Genomic DNA, 18,186 nt, shown 5'->3' on the forward strand with positions numbered 1-18,186 from the left:
AGGAGGATTACTTGACCCCAGGAGTTCAAGACCAGCCTGAGCGTGCCTGTGGCTCCAGCTACTTGGGAGGCTGAGGCAGGAGGATCACCTGAGCCTGGGAGGTTGAGGTGGCAATGAGCTATGATCGCACCACTGCACTCCAGCCTGGGTGACAGAGTGAGACCCTGTCTCACAGAAGAAAAGTTTCTTTCCCATCTCAGCACCAATCAACTGCTTCAACAAATGGTCCCTGAAACGTATTAAGGCTTAATCACAAAAGAAGTTTATTTCCTGGTCCTGGAACAGTAGTAGGTGGGTGATCAGGTCAGCAGGGACTTGGTTGCCATGGCTTCCAAAGTCAGTCATCCTCACATCCTTGCAACAAAGGGAGCTGGTGAAAGCCTGGAGGGGTGCCTGTGGGAAGCCGCACTCCTCCACGATGCCTCCCTGACTTCCCACTCCTACAATGTGCTGCACCGACCGCCCCGTCCTCTTTGGCAGCATTGGACCCTGAGGACAGGGGTGTCCTGATGGGCCTAGCAGAGGTCTGGCCCACAGCAGGCACTCAGCCACCCTGGGGCTTGCAGAAGGAAGCAGCTTGGCAAAGGAGGGGGTCCCTCGCTCCCCAGCTGTGCCTGTACTGTACTGTACTGGGTCAGACCCTGGCCCGCAGGTCAGCCGCACCCACTGTGCTCAGCCAACAGGACACCTAGTGGGAGGCTGGAGGGCAGGGGGCACAGAGAAGCCGGGCTTCCCTACTGTAGCCAGTGGGGGACCTGCAGCTGGGCTGTCACCTCTGTGACACCGCTAGGCCCACAGGCCTTCGTGACGCCCACTTCCATGGGGACCTGGGCCTGGCTCCCATAGCACACTCCTTCCTCCCTTTGCCCTTCTGCCCAAGGTGGGTCTTGGGATCCTGCAGGGACCTCATCGGCTCCTGTTTGACCCCCCAGCTCTCTCATCACCTGTGTCTCCAAAGCCCTGGATTACCATCTGCCCCACTCTGACTGGTACCACCACAATGGTACCAGCCATTGGGTGACTCTGATACTCTGTCATTTCAGCCCCACTGTGGACCACCCGCAAGCTCCCACGGCTGCCCGTCCTGCAAACCCTGGGCTGCTGTTTGGGAGACCATCTCCCTGAGGCAGCGGTCCCTGCCTTTGATGTCTCTAGAGAGTCTGCACCGGCTCCAGGCCTTCCACTTTTGCACAGGTCCTGTCTCTGTCTCTTTCAGGCCCCAGGAAAAGCCCCTGGCAGGTGGTGGGGCTTCCCAGCCTGGCCTGCCCCTGGCACTGGGAACATCTGATATCTGGGACTGGGGCCACAGACAGGGCACCCTTTCTTCTGCTGGAAAGGGGAGGCGTGGGGGCAGACCAAGGGCCCATCCTGGAGGGAGATTGGTGGGGGTGGGGGAGCCTGAGCCGGGCCACACTTTGCTCTTAGGATGAAATCTAAATGCCTTGGCCTGGCAGGGGAGGCCTTGGCTGGCCCCCACCCCTGCCATTCCGCAGACATGACTGCCCTTCTCTTTCTCAGAGCCTTTACACAGACTGTTCCTCTACCCGGAACCCCTGTCCAACCAATCAGAGCTCTGAGAATCCAACCTGTTTCTTGACCTCAGTTCAGGGGCTGCTCTTGTCTGGGACACCCTCTAGTGGACCTGATGAGCTGCCAAGCTGCCCCTGCCCCTCTTGGGCCCCCTGGAAACCTGTGCCCGCTCCCTCATGTCCAGGCGTTGACCCAGAAACTGACCTCTCACCCACTGACACGTGGCCGGCCCAGGCCTGGCGTGGCACAGGGGTGCGCTGGGGATTCAGACAGTGGGAGGGGAGCCCTGCCTTACCTCATCTGTAGGGAGGAAAGTACCTGCCCAGCCGGCCAAAGGGCTGGCCCTCAGCCTCACCATGCCTGGAGGTACAAACCCAGGGGAATGGGGAAGCAACGGAGTGAGATCTAGAAAGACAGGAGGCCAGACCCCGTTCCCCTCCGCTGGTCTCCCGCCACCCCTGCCTTGCAACCCTCTCAGCTCGGTTCCCGCACACGTGCCCCATCATGCACATTCACCTCCTCCAGGAAGGCCTCAGATGAGACCTGCCTCTGCCTCCCCAGCTCTCCCATTCACCAAGGGCAAGGCTGAGCAGGTGAGAGGCCTGGACTCCCACCCCATAGTCAGTGCCTGCTGAATGACCTGGGGCGACCTGTGCAACCTCCTCAACACTCCTGAGATGGGGGAATGACCCACGTGAGGGGAGGCGGAGGGTGGGCTGTGCGCAGACCTTGGCTGCGGTTGTGACCAAGTTGGCTGATCCAGCTGCAGGGCAGGGCTGGGCTGACCGCCCTCCCGACCTCACGCCCCCCAGGCTCGCTGTTCCTACCCTCTGCTGCCCCCATGTGGCCACTCCCAGCACTGCAGGCCACACTGAGGCCGCTCAACTCCCCACCCAGTGTTCTCTACCCGGCCCCCAACTTCCAGCCTCACCCTCTCCAGCACTTTCTCTGAGACCTAAGGGGCAAACCTGACCAATGCTACCCTGCCTGAGTCCCCATTCAGGACCCTCTCCACAAAGGTTGATGGGCCCTGGTCATCCTCCAGCTGCCTCTGGGATTGTGCCTCCATGCCGGGCCCCACAGGAAGTGCCGAGGAGGAGCTGCCTCAGGTGGGCCACGGTGGCCTGAGACCTGGGCTCTGTGCCCAGATTCTGGACATTCCTGGGCTAAGGAGCCCGGGCGCTGGTCTCCTGAGGACTTGGAGCTGATCCTGCCCGTGACTGCGCCCAGCCAAGGAGCCGAGGCTGCAGGACAGTGCTTGCCAGAGCACGCCAGGGTGTGGTGAGGGGGTGGCACCTCTGCTGGGGGAGGGGTTGTCCCTCTCCATCTCTTGAGCAACTCAAGCGAGCCCTGTGCTGTGTTGGCGGCTTCCCCACCCCACGAGGCGGCCACAGTTCTCCATCCCACTGCATACATGGAGAGAGAGCCTGGGGAGGGAGCATCCCCGGCAACCTGGGTGTGGAGGAAGCAGGCAGGGCTCAGACCTGCCTCACTCTGGATATGGTTGGTGGTGACCCCGCCAGGCGGTCATGGAACCCTCCAGAACCAGAGCGCAGCATGAACACCAGGAGACCAGGGAAGGAAACGAGGCGCTTGTTTTCTCCTTGCACACCAGGGAGGGTGTTCCTGAGTGACCTTCCAGAAGAGCTTGAAATTACAAGCCTGGAGTCCCCGGGGAGGTCTCTGCTGCTGGGGGTCTCGCTGTCTGCTTTGGGGTTCTGGGGCCTCTCCTTACCCCATCTAGGGTCCCAGGGTGGGCCCAGGGGTCCAGGAACTAAGGCAGCACTGCACTGGTGCCCGCACAGTCTGGGAGCAGGCCTCCGTAGATCAGGGGTCAGGGGCCCCAGCGTCAGGCTCTGGGGAGTGAGGTATTGGAATCTGATGCTCAGATGTGGGAGTGTCAGGGCTCAGGACACAGGTATTAGAATCCCAGGGTATGAAGTTTCAGGTCTGGGGAATTAGAGCCGTGAGTATTTGGGGAACAGCACAGAGCGCTGCTAGCACGGGGCTTGGGTGTTGGAACACTGGGCCTCCTGCCTGGGGTCTGAGATGACAGAGTAGGGGGTTAAAGGCCCAGGTATCAAGTGTCCAGGTCCCAGGTGTCTGGTCCTGGGGCTGCGGGAGTCACAGGACTGGGCTGCCTGTTCTCAGGAGTCTTGGCCTGGTGCTCACAGCCGAGCTGCTCCCATCAGGGCTGTGCGTCTCAGATGTGCCTGCAACAGATACACTGGTGGTACAGGCATTGGGTAAATATGCCCATTGCAAAAGAGAAAAAACTGCCATAAAAAGGGGCTGCAGATGTCATGGAGGTTTGAAACCCCGCAGGGCATTCATTAAATGTTAAAGCTCCAAAATAATCTTTTTTGACTCCATCTCCCACATCCAGGGCACACTGATGTAAAGGGTGGGCTGCCAAGGCTGAGAGCAGTTCTACCCATTTGGCTATGCAGGGTTCGGCCCCTGTGGCTGCTCTCATAGGCTGTTAAGTGCCTGCAGCTTTTCCAGGTGTAGGATACAATCTGCCAGTGGATCTACCATTCTGGAATACAGAGGACAGTGACCTCCTTCCCACAGCTCCACTAGGCAGTGCCCCAGTGGGGACTCGGTCTGGGGCCTCCAACCCCACATTTCTGCTCCACACTGACCTAGTAGAGGTTCTATGGGAGGGTTCTGCCCCTGCAACAGGGTTCTGCCTGAGCACCCAGGCTTTTCCATACATCCTCGGAAATCTAGGTGTAGGTTATCGAGGCTCCAACACTCTTGCATTCTGTACACCTGCAGGTTTAACACCACATGGAAGCTGCCAAGGCTTATCATGGCGTTTGCTCCCCAAAGCGGTGGCATAGCAGTATCCGGAGCCTCTTGAGCCAAGGCTGGAGCTGAATCAGCCATGAGGCTGCACAGGACTGTGGGGCCCTAGGTCAGACCCAGCAAGCCATTCAGTTCACCTAGGCTCAGGACCTGTAATGTGAGAGGCGGCCTCAGAGATATCTGAAATACCTTTGAGGTCTTTTTCCCATTGTCTTGGCTATCAACACTTGGCTCCTCTTTAGTTATGCAAATACCTCTAGCAAGTGATTGTTTTGCAGCCCACTTGGATTCTTTTCAGGAAAAGAGGATGTTATTTTCTACCACATAGTCAAGCTGAAAATTTTTCAATCTTTTATGCTCTGCTTTCCTTTTAAATATAAATTCCAAATTAAAGTAATTTCTTTGATCTCACATCTGAGTATTGCCTGTTAGACACAGCCAGGCCACATCTTGAACTCTTTCTGCCTAGAAATTTCTTCTGCCAGATACTCTTGATTGTTCTGCAGTTCCAACTTCCACAGATTCCTGGAACATGAATAGAATTCAGCCAAACTCTTTCCTAAGGTATAACATGGGAGATATTTGCCCCAGTTCCCAATAAGTTACTCACTTTCCATCTGAGACTTTGACAGCCTATACTTCATTGTTCATAACATCATCAGCATTTTGATCACAACCATTTAACCAGTCTCTATAAAGTTTGAAACATTTTCTACTCTTCCTGTTGTGAACCCCCAAAATTGGACACAGGTCTCAGTTAACTCAGAAAGCTTATTTTGCCAAGATTGAGAAGGCACATCTGTGACACAGCCTCAGGAGATCCTGATGACATGTGTCCAAGGTGGTAGGGGTACAGCTTGGTTTTATACATTTTAGGGAGACATGAGACATCAATCAACATGTAAGATGTACATCAGTTCAGTCTGGAAAGGGGCTCCAGGTGAAGGCAAGACAACTTGAAGCAGGCAATGGGCTTCCAGTCTTAGATAGATAAGAGACAAATTGTTGCATTCTTTTGCGCTTCTGATGAGCCTCTCCAAAAAGAAGCAATCAGGTATGTGTTTATCTCAGTGAGCAGAGGGGAGACTTTCAATAGAATGGGAGGCAGGTGTGCTCTAAGCAGTTCCCAGGTTGAGTGGGGTCCCAAGATTTACTTTCCTTTCACACTGTTTTCTCCTGAGCCCCCCAAACCCTTCCAGTCTCTGGCCATGACTGAGTTCCACAGCTGCTTTTGTACTATCAGGTATCTTTTAGCAATACTTTATTTACCAAGTATCTGTGTTAGAACATTCTTGCATTGCTACAAAGAAATACTCGAGGTTGGGAAATTTACAAATAAAAGAGGTTGAATTGGCTTATGGTTCTGCAAGCTGTACAAGAGTCATGGTGCCTGCAGTTGCTTGGCTTCTGAGGATATCTCAAGGGGATTTTACTCGGTGGAACATGAAGTGGGAGCAGACATCTCTCATGGCAGAGTGGGAGCAAGAAAGAGAGTAAGGCGGGAGGTTCCACACATCTAAACAATCAGATCTTGCAAGAACTCACCCACTGTCATGAGGACAGCACCAAGCCTCGCAGAATCCTCTCTGATGACCCAACCACCTCCCACCAGGTGCCACATGCAACATTGGGGATTACGTTTCAACAGGAGATTGAAAGAGGACACACATCCACACTATATCAGGAGGTGTGTGCCTTGCAACCAGCAGGGGATGCTGCAGGACTGCCCTATGGTCCCTACACAGCTGCTTAGTAAGAACCATTCACTCCAAGGAACCTGTGCCCTGTGTTCAATGATGGGGACTCAGGAGCTGTGTCCTCTCTGGCCTGGCAGAGTCCCCTAAGCAGAGACCTGCATATGGTTTCGGCAGGTGCTTCTTCCCAGGGCCCTCCCAAGGGGGAAACCAAACCTTCCTCCTCCTCAGTCTGCATGTGAGCTGAGCTTCAGCCCCAGGGCTCAGGGATGGGCTGGGCAGTCCTTGGATGGAAACATATTTGCATGAGCAGCCCCTCCTCTGGCAGAGGATGGAGAAAAAAAGGAGACCTGGGGCAGCCCAGGCCTACTGTTAGGGCTCAGGGGCTGTGTCCACTATGGGCTGGACTCTTCTCCTTCTCATACTCCTCTCTCACTGCACAGGTAGGGAAAGTCCTTATAAACTGAGTCTCAGTGTCCAACCTACACCATCCCCTCTCGCTCAGACCTATGAGAAGCTTTACCCTGGGCACTGCCTTATCACCCATGATGTCTGTGTTTTCAGGTTCCCTCTCGCAGCCTGTGCAGACTCAGCCATCTTCCCATTCTGCATGTTCTGGAGCATCAGCCAGACTCACCTGCACACTGAGCAGTGGCTTCAGTGTTGGGGACTTCTGGATAAGCTGGTACCAACAAAAACCAGGGAACCCTCCCCGGTATCTCCTGTACTACCACTCAGACTCCGATAAGGGCCAAGGCTCTGGAGTTCCCAGCCGCTTCTCTGGATCCAATGATGCATCAGCCAATGCAGGGATTCTGCGTATCTCTGGGCTTCAGCCTAAGGATGAGGCTGACTATTACTGTGGTACATGGCACGGCAACTCTAAGACTCACACAGTGCTCCAGACCCATGAGGAAGTAAGACAAAAACCTCCCCTCTACTCTCCTGCCCTAGTGAAGTCACCCCTGCTGGTGGCTGTGACCAAATCTAGCTCAGGGGGTGACATCTGTTGTCACATCAACAGCACTGGAGCTCCCACAGACAAGTAGGTCTAACAAAGTCCTACCTTGCTCACATTTCACAGGCAGACATGCTCAGGGGTTTTACCTTGCTCAGGGGTAAAATCTCTCAGAGTTGACATTGAAGAAGGCAAGAGGGGTGGGTTGGGGTTCATCTCAGCCCAGAGTCTAGAAGTAACTCAGAGATGCTGCTGGTCTGAGAGTTTTAATATGAGCATTGGGATACAATACAGGGATGCAGATGGGAATTGTATTCTCTATATCAGTAAGGAACTATCAGTAGTTGAAAAGTCAGTACATTGAAAATAGCATAAAGCATGAAATACTTTAGGATAAGTGTGACAAAAATTGTTGTTTTACACACTAGAAGTCATAAAACATTGCTTAGATGCAGGTCTTAAAGAAGACCTGAGTAAATGCACAGATAATCCTTTTTTTTTTTTTTTTTGAGATGGAGTTTCACTCTTGTTGCCCAGGCTGGAGTGCAATGGTGCGATCTTGGCTCACCGCAACCTCCACCTCCTGGGTTCAAGCGATTCTCCTGCCTCAGCCTCCCTAGTAGCTGGGACTATAGACATGTGCCACCACGCCCGGCTAATTTTTTTTTTTTTTCAGTAGGGACGGGGTTTCACCGTGTTCGTTCTCAATCTCTTGACCTCATGATCTGCCCACCTCGGCCTCTCAAAATGCTGGGATTATAGGCATGAGCCACCACACCTGGCCCCAGATAACCCTTTTTATGTGAGAGTGTGGAGAATGTTGCTGCAGCAGGCGTGGGATGGGGGATGGCTGGGTTGAGACTGTGTTGTCACCTGCAGTGTGCACCTGAGGTGACATGGTTCTGAACATCACTTTCCCCAGTGAAGGCCCCAGTGACCTATTACTTGCTTCTCAAAATTCAGGAACTAGATGACTCTAGGACAGTGCACAGTAAGCTTTCTGCATATTCTTTCATGTGATTTCAAGGTCACTGACTCTTTATCCAAGCCTTAAACACAAAATCCACATCCATCATTCTTGTCTAAAGAGACCGTTCTAACAAAATTGTCTGTCACCTCCCTCCTTGCCTTAGCATATTCCAGAGTGAGGACATATCTCTCCAACACATGAGAATATTGGTGATCTCATGGTGGCAAGTTCTAAAAAAGCTGAACACACTCTTAGCCTACAATTCAGAACCCTAGCTGAACTGAATATACTTCTAACTATTTAACTAAATGAGCAACATGTGCCACACAAGACCCTGTACCCAAATGCTTATAGCTACTCTAATCATGATTGTCAAAGCTTGAAAACAACCAATGTGTTCTTCAATAGGCAAATGGATTCACAAGCCTTGGTAACCCATAGAATGAAGTATTATTCTACAGTAAGAAGGAGGTACTGGGGCACAAAAGAATATGCAGAAAGCTGCATGCATATTGCTAAATGACAGAAGCCAATCTGAAAAGATGGAAATTTTGGTGGTGGTGGTGGTGTGGGGGGCAGGAGCCTTGGGAACCAGTGCCTGCCTGAAGTCCACATGACTCCCACATTTACCAGAGGTTGCTGTGGGCTAAGCACCTGCTTAGGGCTCCTCAGCTGAAAGCCCCCTTTTTCTTGCTTCATGAAGGTGTTGCTGTGCCCTCTCTGGGGTGAAAGTCTTTCTCCTTCTACAGTGTTTCCTTTTCTCAGCTGTAGTTCAGACTGAGGTTAAAGGAGGGGCTTGCACAGCCTCCAGAAATGGGGAAGATTTGCATGGAGTCCTCCCACCCTTAGAATCAGTGTGATGGATAAGAGGTGATGGTGGGCTCAGTCCTGGCCATGGACTCGGGCAGCAGAGCCTGGGGCATCTCCACTGTGGCCTGGGTTCCATGCATCCTCCCTTTCTTCACACATTGCACAGGTGGCTGCCTGCAGAGAATTCAAGGGAAGCTCCTGGATGTCACCTGCGATGATGACCTCTCCCTCCTCTCTGGGAAGCAGGCCTGATCTGTCCTCACTGTTCTCTGTGTTGTTCCCTTCTTTCAGGGTCTTGGTGGGAGGATGTGTTCACTCAGTCCCACTCTGTCAGGGTCTCTGGGACAAAAGAACACCATCTTCGGCACCTGGAGCAGTGGTAGCATTGAGAGCAAATATGTGCATTGGTGCCATCAGTGCCTGGGCAGTGCCCCCACCGCCATAATCTACAATGATAACAAAAGACCCTTCAGTGTTATGCATTGAAGACCCTTCAGTGTTACACATTGGTTCTCTGGCTCCAGCAGCTCCATCCAACTCTGCCTCCCTGACCATCTCTGGGCTGCAGTCTGAGGATGAGGTCAACTACTACTGTCATTCTTGTGATAGCGGCGGTAATCACACAGTTCTCCAGACCCATGGGGAAGTGATACAGAAACTCCCCAGAGTGACCCCATCCTGGCTCAGCTCACAGCCTGTCCCCATCAGCTCTCTCCAATTTCCTGCCTGAATGCTGGAGGTGGACTTGTCTACTCATGACTTCTCCAATTTTCTCTCCAAAAATACCACATCTCTCCCTCTGTATCTTTATGAGTTATCTTGTGATACATTTACCATCAAGCCTCTCCTCTTCCCTGGGTACAAGTCAAACAACATGGCCTCCCTCACCACTTCTGGGCTGAAGCCTGGGGACTGTGCTGATGTGTATTGTTTATCACAGGATGGGAACCTTGAGGACTGCATTGTGTGGGGGCCCACGGGGAAATGAGATACAAACCTGTGAGCTCCTCCAACCTATTCACTGCACTGAGGAATTGCCCAGTGGACCTCTAGGAAGGCATGATGTGGGCTCCTTGTGGACACTATTGGACGTTTGAAGGGGCTCTTAACTAAAGGACCTTTTTAAAGTTGGGAGTACTAACAATGCTCCACAAATTCAGTTAAGACTGTTTAGAATTTCTCATTCAACTAATATTGACGTGCAGCCCAATTCTAAAGTATTTTAGGATCTGTTTAATGATAAGCATTACATAGATTGTTAATAGTGAATATAAAGAACAGAGAGTCTAGATATGTTTACTTAACCTCTGATTTCATTTCATAGAGAAACTGATAAAAAGAAGGATGCCTGGAGTAGCTAAAAGATGGTTCACTTACTCATCTTTTCTGCCAACAATCTTTCAATTCTATGTGGTGATCAGTTAAGGGGACTTTGCACCATTACAGTGTGCATTGACCCCTTGCTGTCATTTCTAGCACAGGAACAGTAATGCCACAACACAACTTCCTTCTGTAGTTTTCCAAAGGCCAACTTTCTCAATGCTGTCTCTAGAGCTCCATCTCCTCCTGTTTCTGCCACTCACTATCATCAGGTGTGTGAGGAGAATTAAAAGTTGCACGGGGACACCTATGGAGTTTACTCCCCAGACAGGGTTTGTGATGGGAAAGCTTTAGGTCACAGATGCCTGACCTTAGAGGCCTAATAAGAGATCTAATATGATATCTTTAGTATTAATGGAGGTGAGCTATAAGGAGGAGCGATGATAGAATATTCCAGGTGTTGGTAATAGCATTTGCCAAGAATAGGGACAAAACAGCTGTTCATTTAACTAATTAATATGACTTGTGTTTGGCTTGGGTATGGCAGATCTCAGCGGGGACAGGATTAGGGGAAGTGATTCTAGATGTGTCCAGATGACAGAAAGGTATAATGTAAACAGATCATGAAGAGGACAGATCCTGAGAAGTGTGCACATGGCCACAGAGGCCACATGGAGTCACTGTAGATAGTAAATCCTTAGCTGGTGTTTATGAGCTCTTCAGGTGCAGAATGGAGAATGGATTGCAAGGTAAACTAAGGCAACACCAGAGACAGGCACACTACTTATGTTTCAGAGGAAATAATTCAGGATGAGATGATGATGTCTTTTTATAGATTCCTAAGTGAAAAAAAGCAAAAGGAGCAATTTTAGATACAAAATGAAGAAGTAATTGCTAAAAAATGAATGAGATTGAGAGGTTTTTGGGGGCCAGAAAAAGATGAACACCTAAGATGAGCACCACACGTCTGGTTGGGGCTTTGGAAGGATTCTTATCCACCATCTAAAAGATGGGCCCTGGAGTCATAGATTTATGACAAAATATATGCCACTTATGTTTGTGATTTCCTCAGTGTTCCGCATTGGTTCTGTGCTGATTTTTACCATTTAGCACAGGACAGGAACCTTGAGGACTGCATTGTGTGGGAGCCCATAGGGAAACAAGATACAAACCTGTGAACTTCCTCCAACCTATTCAGTGTACTGAGGGACGGTCCAATGGACCTATAGGAAGACATGGTGTGGGCTCCTTGTAGACACTATTAGATGTTGGGGAGGAAAAGTAACTTTGGAGAGTTCCTTCAGGGTAGAAGATGAAAAAAGGAATGTAAAGTTTTTTAAAATTATATGTACTTTTGTGTTATATGGAGTCTTAAAATAACCATGCACTTATAAACCGTAGATAGTAAATTATATATGTATATTTCACCTCAATGAAAATAGATTAAAACATAAAAAATAAAATAAGTATGTACTTGTGCTGTGAAGCTGGTTTTGAAAGGGCAGCCAAGATGGACCAGGCCAGGTGGAGAATCACTCAAGGTTCTCTAGGGCACTGGAGAAAGTGACTGATCACTGCTACGGCACATTCATGAAGCCGTCAACATCTCATTACTGCCCTGTGACCGCACATGTTGCAGCAGAGCCACTGAAATGAGATCCTGGGAGACAGACTCCACAGCACCTTTCCTGTGGCCTGGTTTCATTCTCTCTCACTGTGTCATCTACATAAGCAGGTGGCTGCTGCTGAGGGTGAGCAACGGAGCCATAGCGGGGAACTCCTGATCGAATTTCCCTATTGGTGTGGACAGCTGACTCATTCTCCCTGTCTGGGGCCTTTGTTCAGAAGGTCACTCTGTCTCGCACTGAAGGAATTAGTGTGGATTATTATTATGTTGATGCTTACATCAGTGTCCATCAATGAGAAAACACAAAATCATGCTGAGAAATAAAATGTGACCGTCATGGGACTGAGACCCATCTTAGCCTTCAAGTTCTGTCCATGTGGCCTCTCTGAGGCTCCCTGGGCTGCTGCTTGACTATTACTGTCTCTCATGGTGCAGCAGCATGCTTCTCCCATGTGGATGTAGATCACACGTCTTTCCTTCCTGCCCAGTTCACTGCTCCCCACCATTGCCATCTCATAGACACTTTTGCCATTGCCCTTGAGGAACTTGGGGGCTTCTCAGATCCACGGACTTCTCCACTAAGTCTCCAAGTTAAGCCAATGCTAATAGAAGCTTTCAGACTGGTTATCTCTGCACAGGACATGCAGATAGTACTGGCTTAGCAGGGACACTGTCTCCAGGGTAAGTGGTGGTGAGAGGAGATTTTGGTTTGTGCTGCAAAGACAATGGTGACTTACAGAGCTATGGGGAGCTGGGAGCCTGCAGTCCTTCTTTTTCCCTTCAATTCAGACATCTGCTCCCCTCCAATTCCCCAATTCTACTTGTCTAAGTACCTCCAGCGTTTACACATAACCAGCCCTTCGGTCCTGTCTCAAGCTGATGAAGCCAGGCTTTGTCCAGGGAGGGCAGGATGGTCCCTCCTGTTCCTCAGAGTGGAACACCCACAAGATGAACTGGGATCTTTCCCTATTGATGAGTGCTTCTCCTTCAACACCTCCCTATTGCTTGATCATTATCCCATAATGAACTGGCATCTCTCCCTATTGCTCGATCGTCATGAAGAAGGTGGATGAAGGAGGGTTGATGCCAGGAGCACCTGGCCTCATGGTAGAACGTTGGCAGAAGAGAGGAAAGCCAGGATTCTAGACCAGTTCAACTAAGAGCTCTTGGCTGGCTGTCACTGTTCCTTCCTTCCTTCCTTCTTCCTTCTTTTCTTTTCTTTCTTTCTTTTTCTTTCTTTCTTTCTTTCTTTCTTTCTTTCTTTCTTTCTTTCTTTCTTTCTTTCTTTCTCTCTCTCTCTCTTTCTTTCTTTTTCTTACCTTTCTTCTTTTTCTTCTTAGTGTGGAGCCAATGAGAAGCAGGTGACAAGAGGGGATTACATACAGAAGTTATTTTGGGGGAGACAAAGTATACTGGTGAAAGACACATGGGAAAGGAACTGGCATAGGAAGGGTGCTTCACAGCTCTGACCCCTGTGCAAGCAGAGGATGGGGGAAGGGTGGGTATGAAGAGCCCCAGACCACAGGCAGGTCAGAAAAAGCCTCAGCAGACTGAGTAGATCTTCACATGAGGGTGCCCATTAGAGCATCCCTGCTTCCTGTGGGAAGACCTGGCTGTGGCCACCCCTTGGCTCCTCATTGCCTGGATCCAGCCTAGGGGCAGGAGGACATCAGTCACCTCTGCTCCTCCTGCAGGTTCTCCTGGAGGGGCATCTGATTGGGAAACTTCCATGACCACCATCACCAGCTGCTGTATCCTCAACTGGGACAGGGGCTGTGCCCTTCTCCCCAGTGCCTGCTCTTCCACCTGGGACCCATGTGAGGTCAGAACCAAGGTGTCTTGGAGCTTTTGCCACCCATAGGCCCTGCAGCCACTGAGATGCCCCTTCAGCCCAAGCTGCATGCTGGGGAGGGAAAGATCTTTGAATAACCCTTACTCTAAATTAGAGTCAATTCTTCTAGGGGACATTAGAAAGTTTTCAATCCTGGGGTGTGCTCTGGGGTCATCTCCATTCCCATTCTGTGCCCAGCTCCTCCTGCTCCAGTGACCAGGGCCTTGTCCCCAAACCTCTGTTACATCCCCAGTGTCTGAAATGTCAGGCCTTCCTTAAATAAGTGTTTAAAGAATGAATGAATGACTTTTCCAAGTCCTCTGTCTGGTGGGTGACACCTGCATTACACTTTTAGAGACAAAAACAAGCCTGTGGCCCTGATTGTCTCTAAATTGTGCTAACCTGTTTCCACACTGTTGTGTCATGACCACAATGTGACAAAAGTACAACCAGACCCACTGCAGCCCCTCAGATATGCTCTCCACCTGCCTCACCCCTGTCAGCGGTAGCTTCACAGCCTCTCTCAAAGTCACCCTCCACCTACCACACACTCTGGGCCATCTCCTCCTCTGCCACAGCCTGTGGTTCAGTTGTCCCTGTCCCTGTCTGCCACCTCTGAGACACGTACCACTCCATTCCTTCCCTAATTCCTCTGCTGTCGTCTTCCTCCAGGTGCCCAGGAATGTCCCTTGCAAGGGCTCCTGTCTCAAGTTCTAGAAGTTGTCCTGGAACTTTGCCAGAGCTGAGTCTCTCATAGGAGAACTGAGAATAGGCACAGCATCTCCCTAGCAGATGGAGGAGGATCACCCGAGGGCCCCGTACATCCTCCCTGCCGGAGGCCTGGGACACACACCCACCTCTACACCTGCAGCTGCCACTTCAGTGCCCACAATCTCAATGCCTTGCCCTGGAAGGGGCTGAGCATCCCCATGGCCTGTTTTCCCTTGTATGAAGATCTGTTTCACTCTCGGTGAACTCCTAGTCACACTAAGCAGCCTGAGCAAGCGCCTCCTCCTCTGAGCTGTCCCTGTGGAGAGAACCCGTCTGCACTCAGCTCAGGCACTGTGTGCCCAGTTTGCAGCAGATCAAGCTTTCTCCTGGGCCATGATTCCACAGGGGCTTCCCTACTGGACCACCATCCCTCAGAGAGAGGCCCCATTTCAGGGACGGCTGTGTCGGGACCACAGCTCCATCATTCCCCTTAGGGATTCATCTCACATGTTGACAAGGGGAAGACAAGGGGAGGGGAGACAACGGGAGGGGAGACAAGGGGAGGGGAGACAAGGGGAGGGGAGACAAGGGGAGGGGAGACAAGGGGAGGGGAAGACAAGGGGAGGGGAGACAAGGGGAGGGGAGACAAGGGGAGGGGGAGAGAAGGGGAGGGGAGACAAGGGGAGGGGAGACAAGGGGAGGGGAGACAAGGGGAGAGGAGACAAGGGGAGGGGAGACAAGGGGAGGGGAGACAAGGGGAGGGGGAGAGAAGGGGAGGGGAGACAAGGGGAGGGGGAGAGAAGGGGAGGGGAGACAAGGGGAGAGGAGACAAGGGGAGGGGGAGAGAAGGGGAGGGGAGACAAGGGGAGAGGAGACAAGGGGAGGGGAGACAAGGGGAGAGGAGACAAGGGGAGGGGGAGAGAAGGGGAGGGGAGACAAGGGGAGAGGAGACAAGGGGAGGGGGAGAGAAGGGGAGGGGAGACAAGGGGAGGGGGAGAGAAGGGGAGAGGAGACAAGGGGAGGGGAGACAAGGGGAGAGGAGACAAGGGGAGGGGAGACAAGGGGAAGGGAGACAAGGGGAAGGGGAGATTCTGGACCCTTAGAAAGGAGAAGTTCACCCAGGGGCCAGCAGGGGGTGCGGTGAGACTTTCTCTAGGGGTTTCTGCAGGACAGGTGCTCACAGCTGGGGAACCTTGAACTGACAGATGCCCCAGGACTAACTTACTGCTTCATCTCAGAACTCTGCAGCTTTGTCCCCTCTGTGTCTGACACAGTCCCCTGAACAAGGGCCTGTGTGGTCCCAGCAGTTTCTTCCTCCTACACCGCACCCATGGGGCAAACTCTTGCCTCATGCCAGCCTCCCTGTCCAAAGGCCTGAACCCTGTGAGTGCACCTGGGGGAAAGGCAATGGGAGGACACATTTGCATGGGCAGCCCCTCCTCTGTGAGCCCAGCGGGGCTGGGATATGAGAGGCCTGGGGCAGCCCAGCCCCAGGTCTGTGGCCTCAGAGGCAGCTGTGTCCACCGTGGCCCTGACTCCTCTCCTCCTCTTCTCCTCTCTCACTGCATGAGTGGAGACTGGGCTCTGAGCCCAGGGTGGCCCCAGCTTGATCTGCACCCCCATGGCTCAGATCCCCCAGCAACTGCAACCTGGCCATGCTCCTCACTGTGCTGTGTCTGTGTCTGCAGGTTCCCTCTTCCAGCCGTTGCTGACTCAGACTCTCTCCCTCTCTGCATCTCTGGGAGCAAGGGCCACACTCCCCTGCACCCTGAGCCGTGGCCTCAAAGTTGAATACTATTTGATACGGTGGTACCAACAGAAGCCAGGGAGCACTCCCAGGTATCTCCTGGGTTTCAAATAAGACTCAGATAAGCACCAGGGCTCTGGGGTTCCCAGCTGCTTCTCAGGATCCAGCGATGCCTCAGCCAATGCAGGAATTCTGCACATCACTGGGCTGCAGTCTGAGGACGAGGCTGACTATTACTGTACTACATGGCATAACAGCTGTAAGACTCACAGAGCTTTCTAGACCCAAGGGGAAATAACACAAAAACCTCCCTTCCTCTGTCTGGACTTTGCTCAGTTACCCCTGCTGGTGGCTCTGGCAAGTGGAGCTCAGGGGTGATTTTATTGTGAGCCCCTGATTTTCATCAGAAGAATAGATCTGACAATGCTTATCTTTTTTCTTAAGTTTAACTTTTAGGTGGACGCGTTGTTCTTACGTCCTTACTTCATTCACCTTGCCCAGGCAGAAATTTATCGCCCAGAGATTAAAACAAACGAATAAAAAATCAACCAAACAAAACCAAAAAACAAAACCACCACCACCACCACCACCACCACCACCACAACAAAAAACATTGCATGGGATTCATTGGCGGAATTCAAAAGGGTTGATCCCATCCACGCCCCACTCAGAGTCCAGGAGTGACTCACAGATGCTCTGCCCTGAGAGCTTCGATATGGTTTTAATGATGCTACACCAACATGCAGAGGGAATAGCATTCTATATACTTGCAATGAACCATCTAATATAACAGAAAAGGAATAGCATTTATAATAGCATCAATATAAAATGCTTAATAAGAAAATGAGAAAAAATCAATATCTTATAACCTGAAAATAACAAAACATTACAAGGGAAATAAAAGAAATATTAAATAAATTAATAATGTTTTCCCAGTTTATTTTTTCTGTATTCCTATTTGTGTTTTCAAACAATCAATATGCTTAAGACAACAGTTCATTCCATTATTTAAAATAGATTGACTCCAAGGTCTTCCTATAAAATATGTTTGCAGTGAATGATAAGGTAGACATTTCAACAAAGAAATTGAATTTTTTAAAGGCATCAGTGACCCATCACCCTGGGTTAATCCTAATCAATTTTCATATGCCCTGTTTCTGAGAAATGGGTGAGTAACATGTTGGTTTTAAAATCCAGAAGGTCATTTTTTTCAGATGTGTAATAAGGAGGAGCCAAGTGATGACAGCTTCAGTTAGGGAAGTGGGCGGAGCAGGTGCAGGACATGCTGCTCTGTGGCTGATGGACAGAGTGTGGGTGCAGCAGGCCGGAGGCTGGCTGCTGCTGGGCTCAGACTGCTGTCACCTACAGCATGCACCCGGGTGACATGGTTCTGATTGTCCCCCACCCCCTGTGAAGGACCCTGAGACTTCTTGCCTACTGCTCAAAATTCAGGACATAGAGGGCCCTTTCTAAGAAAGGGTGCAGTGTAATTTTGGGATCACTAACTCCATTTCCAAAGGCTTAAAAGTGGAACTCACGTCCATGATTTCTTATGCAGTGAATATGATAACCATTCTCACAATATTGTAGATCACCTCCATTCCTTGCCTTGGCCTGTTGCATACAGACTGGGCATATGTTTCTCCACACATGGGGTGTGTTGGGACGATCTTGTGAGGTTATGCAGAGTGAATAGTCTTGCATGTCGGGGAATCTCTTATTCCTTGACCTGTGCTTCCTGTCACTGACTCTCAGGGTCTTTATGGGGACCTAGGGTCCATGATTCATGATCTGCCTATACTTATCACAGACAGTTTCATAGAACAGAATCCAGAAAAGAGCTAGAAAAATCAGATGGGAATGCAGAGTTGTGTGAAGGATCCTGTCCTTTGCTCTGTGAGCAGAATTGTAAAAAGATTTGAGGTAGCTCTGCCTTCTCTTTGAGTCCTAAGAAGCAGGACTATAGGTGTCCCCATCCTGCCTTGGGTCCCCTTTTCCTCACTGTCCTGACACACTACCCAGACACAGGCTCCTGAGGCCCCTGCGGGTCTCCCTCCCAGCTCTTCCCACCACACAGTGGACCCTGCTCTGTGCTTGTAGGTCTCTGTGTCTCTCCTTGCTGGTCTGACCTCCAGCTGGGGCTCAGCCTTCAGAACTGAAGGCAATGTCTACTGCCC

The 18,186-nt window shown here is 51.0% G+C and overlaps 1 gene segment (V, D, J or C); it reads left to right on the plus strand.

Annotated features, from left to right (window-relative positions):
• The first annotated feature begins 6,583 nt into the window (after positions 1-6,583).
• Positions 6,584-7,121, plus strand: LOC134761187 (immunoglobulin lambda variable 5-52-like). The segment is given in 1 exon segment: positions 6,584-7,121. A coding segment is annotated over 1 exon segment (501 nt).
• Positions 7,122-18,186: the final 11,065 nt, after the last annotated feature.

The sequence above is a fragment of the Pongo abelii genome, chromosome 23, assembly GCF_028885655.2.
Source record: "Pongo abelii isolate AG06213 chromosome 23, NHGRI_mPonAbe1-v2.0_pri, whole genome shotgun sequence".
In the NCBI taxonomy this organism is placed as follows: domain Eukaryota; kingdom Metazoa; phylum Chordata; class Mammalia; order Primates; family Hominidae; genus Pongo; species Pongo abelii.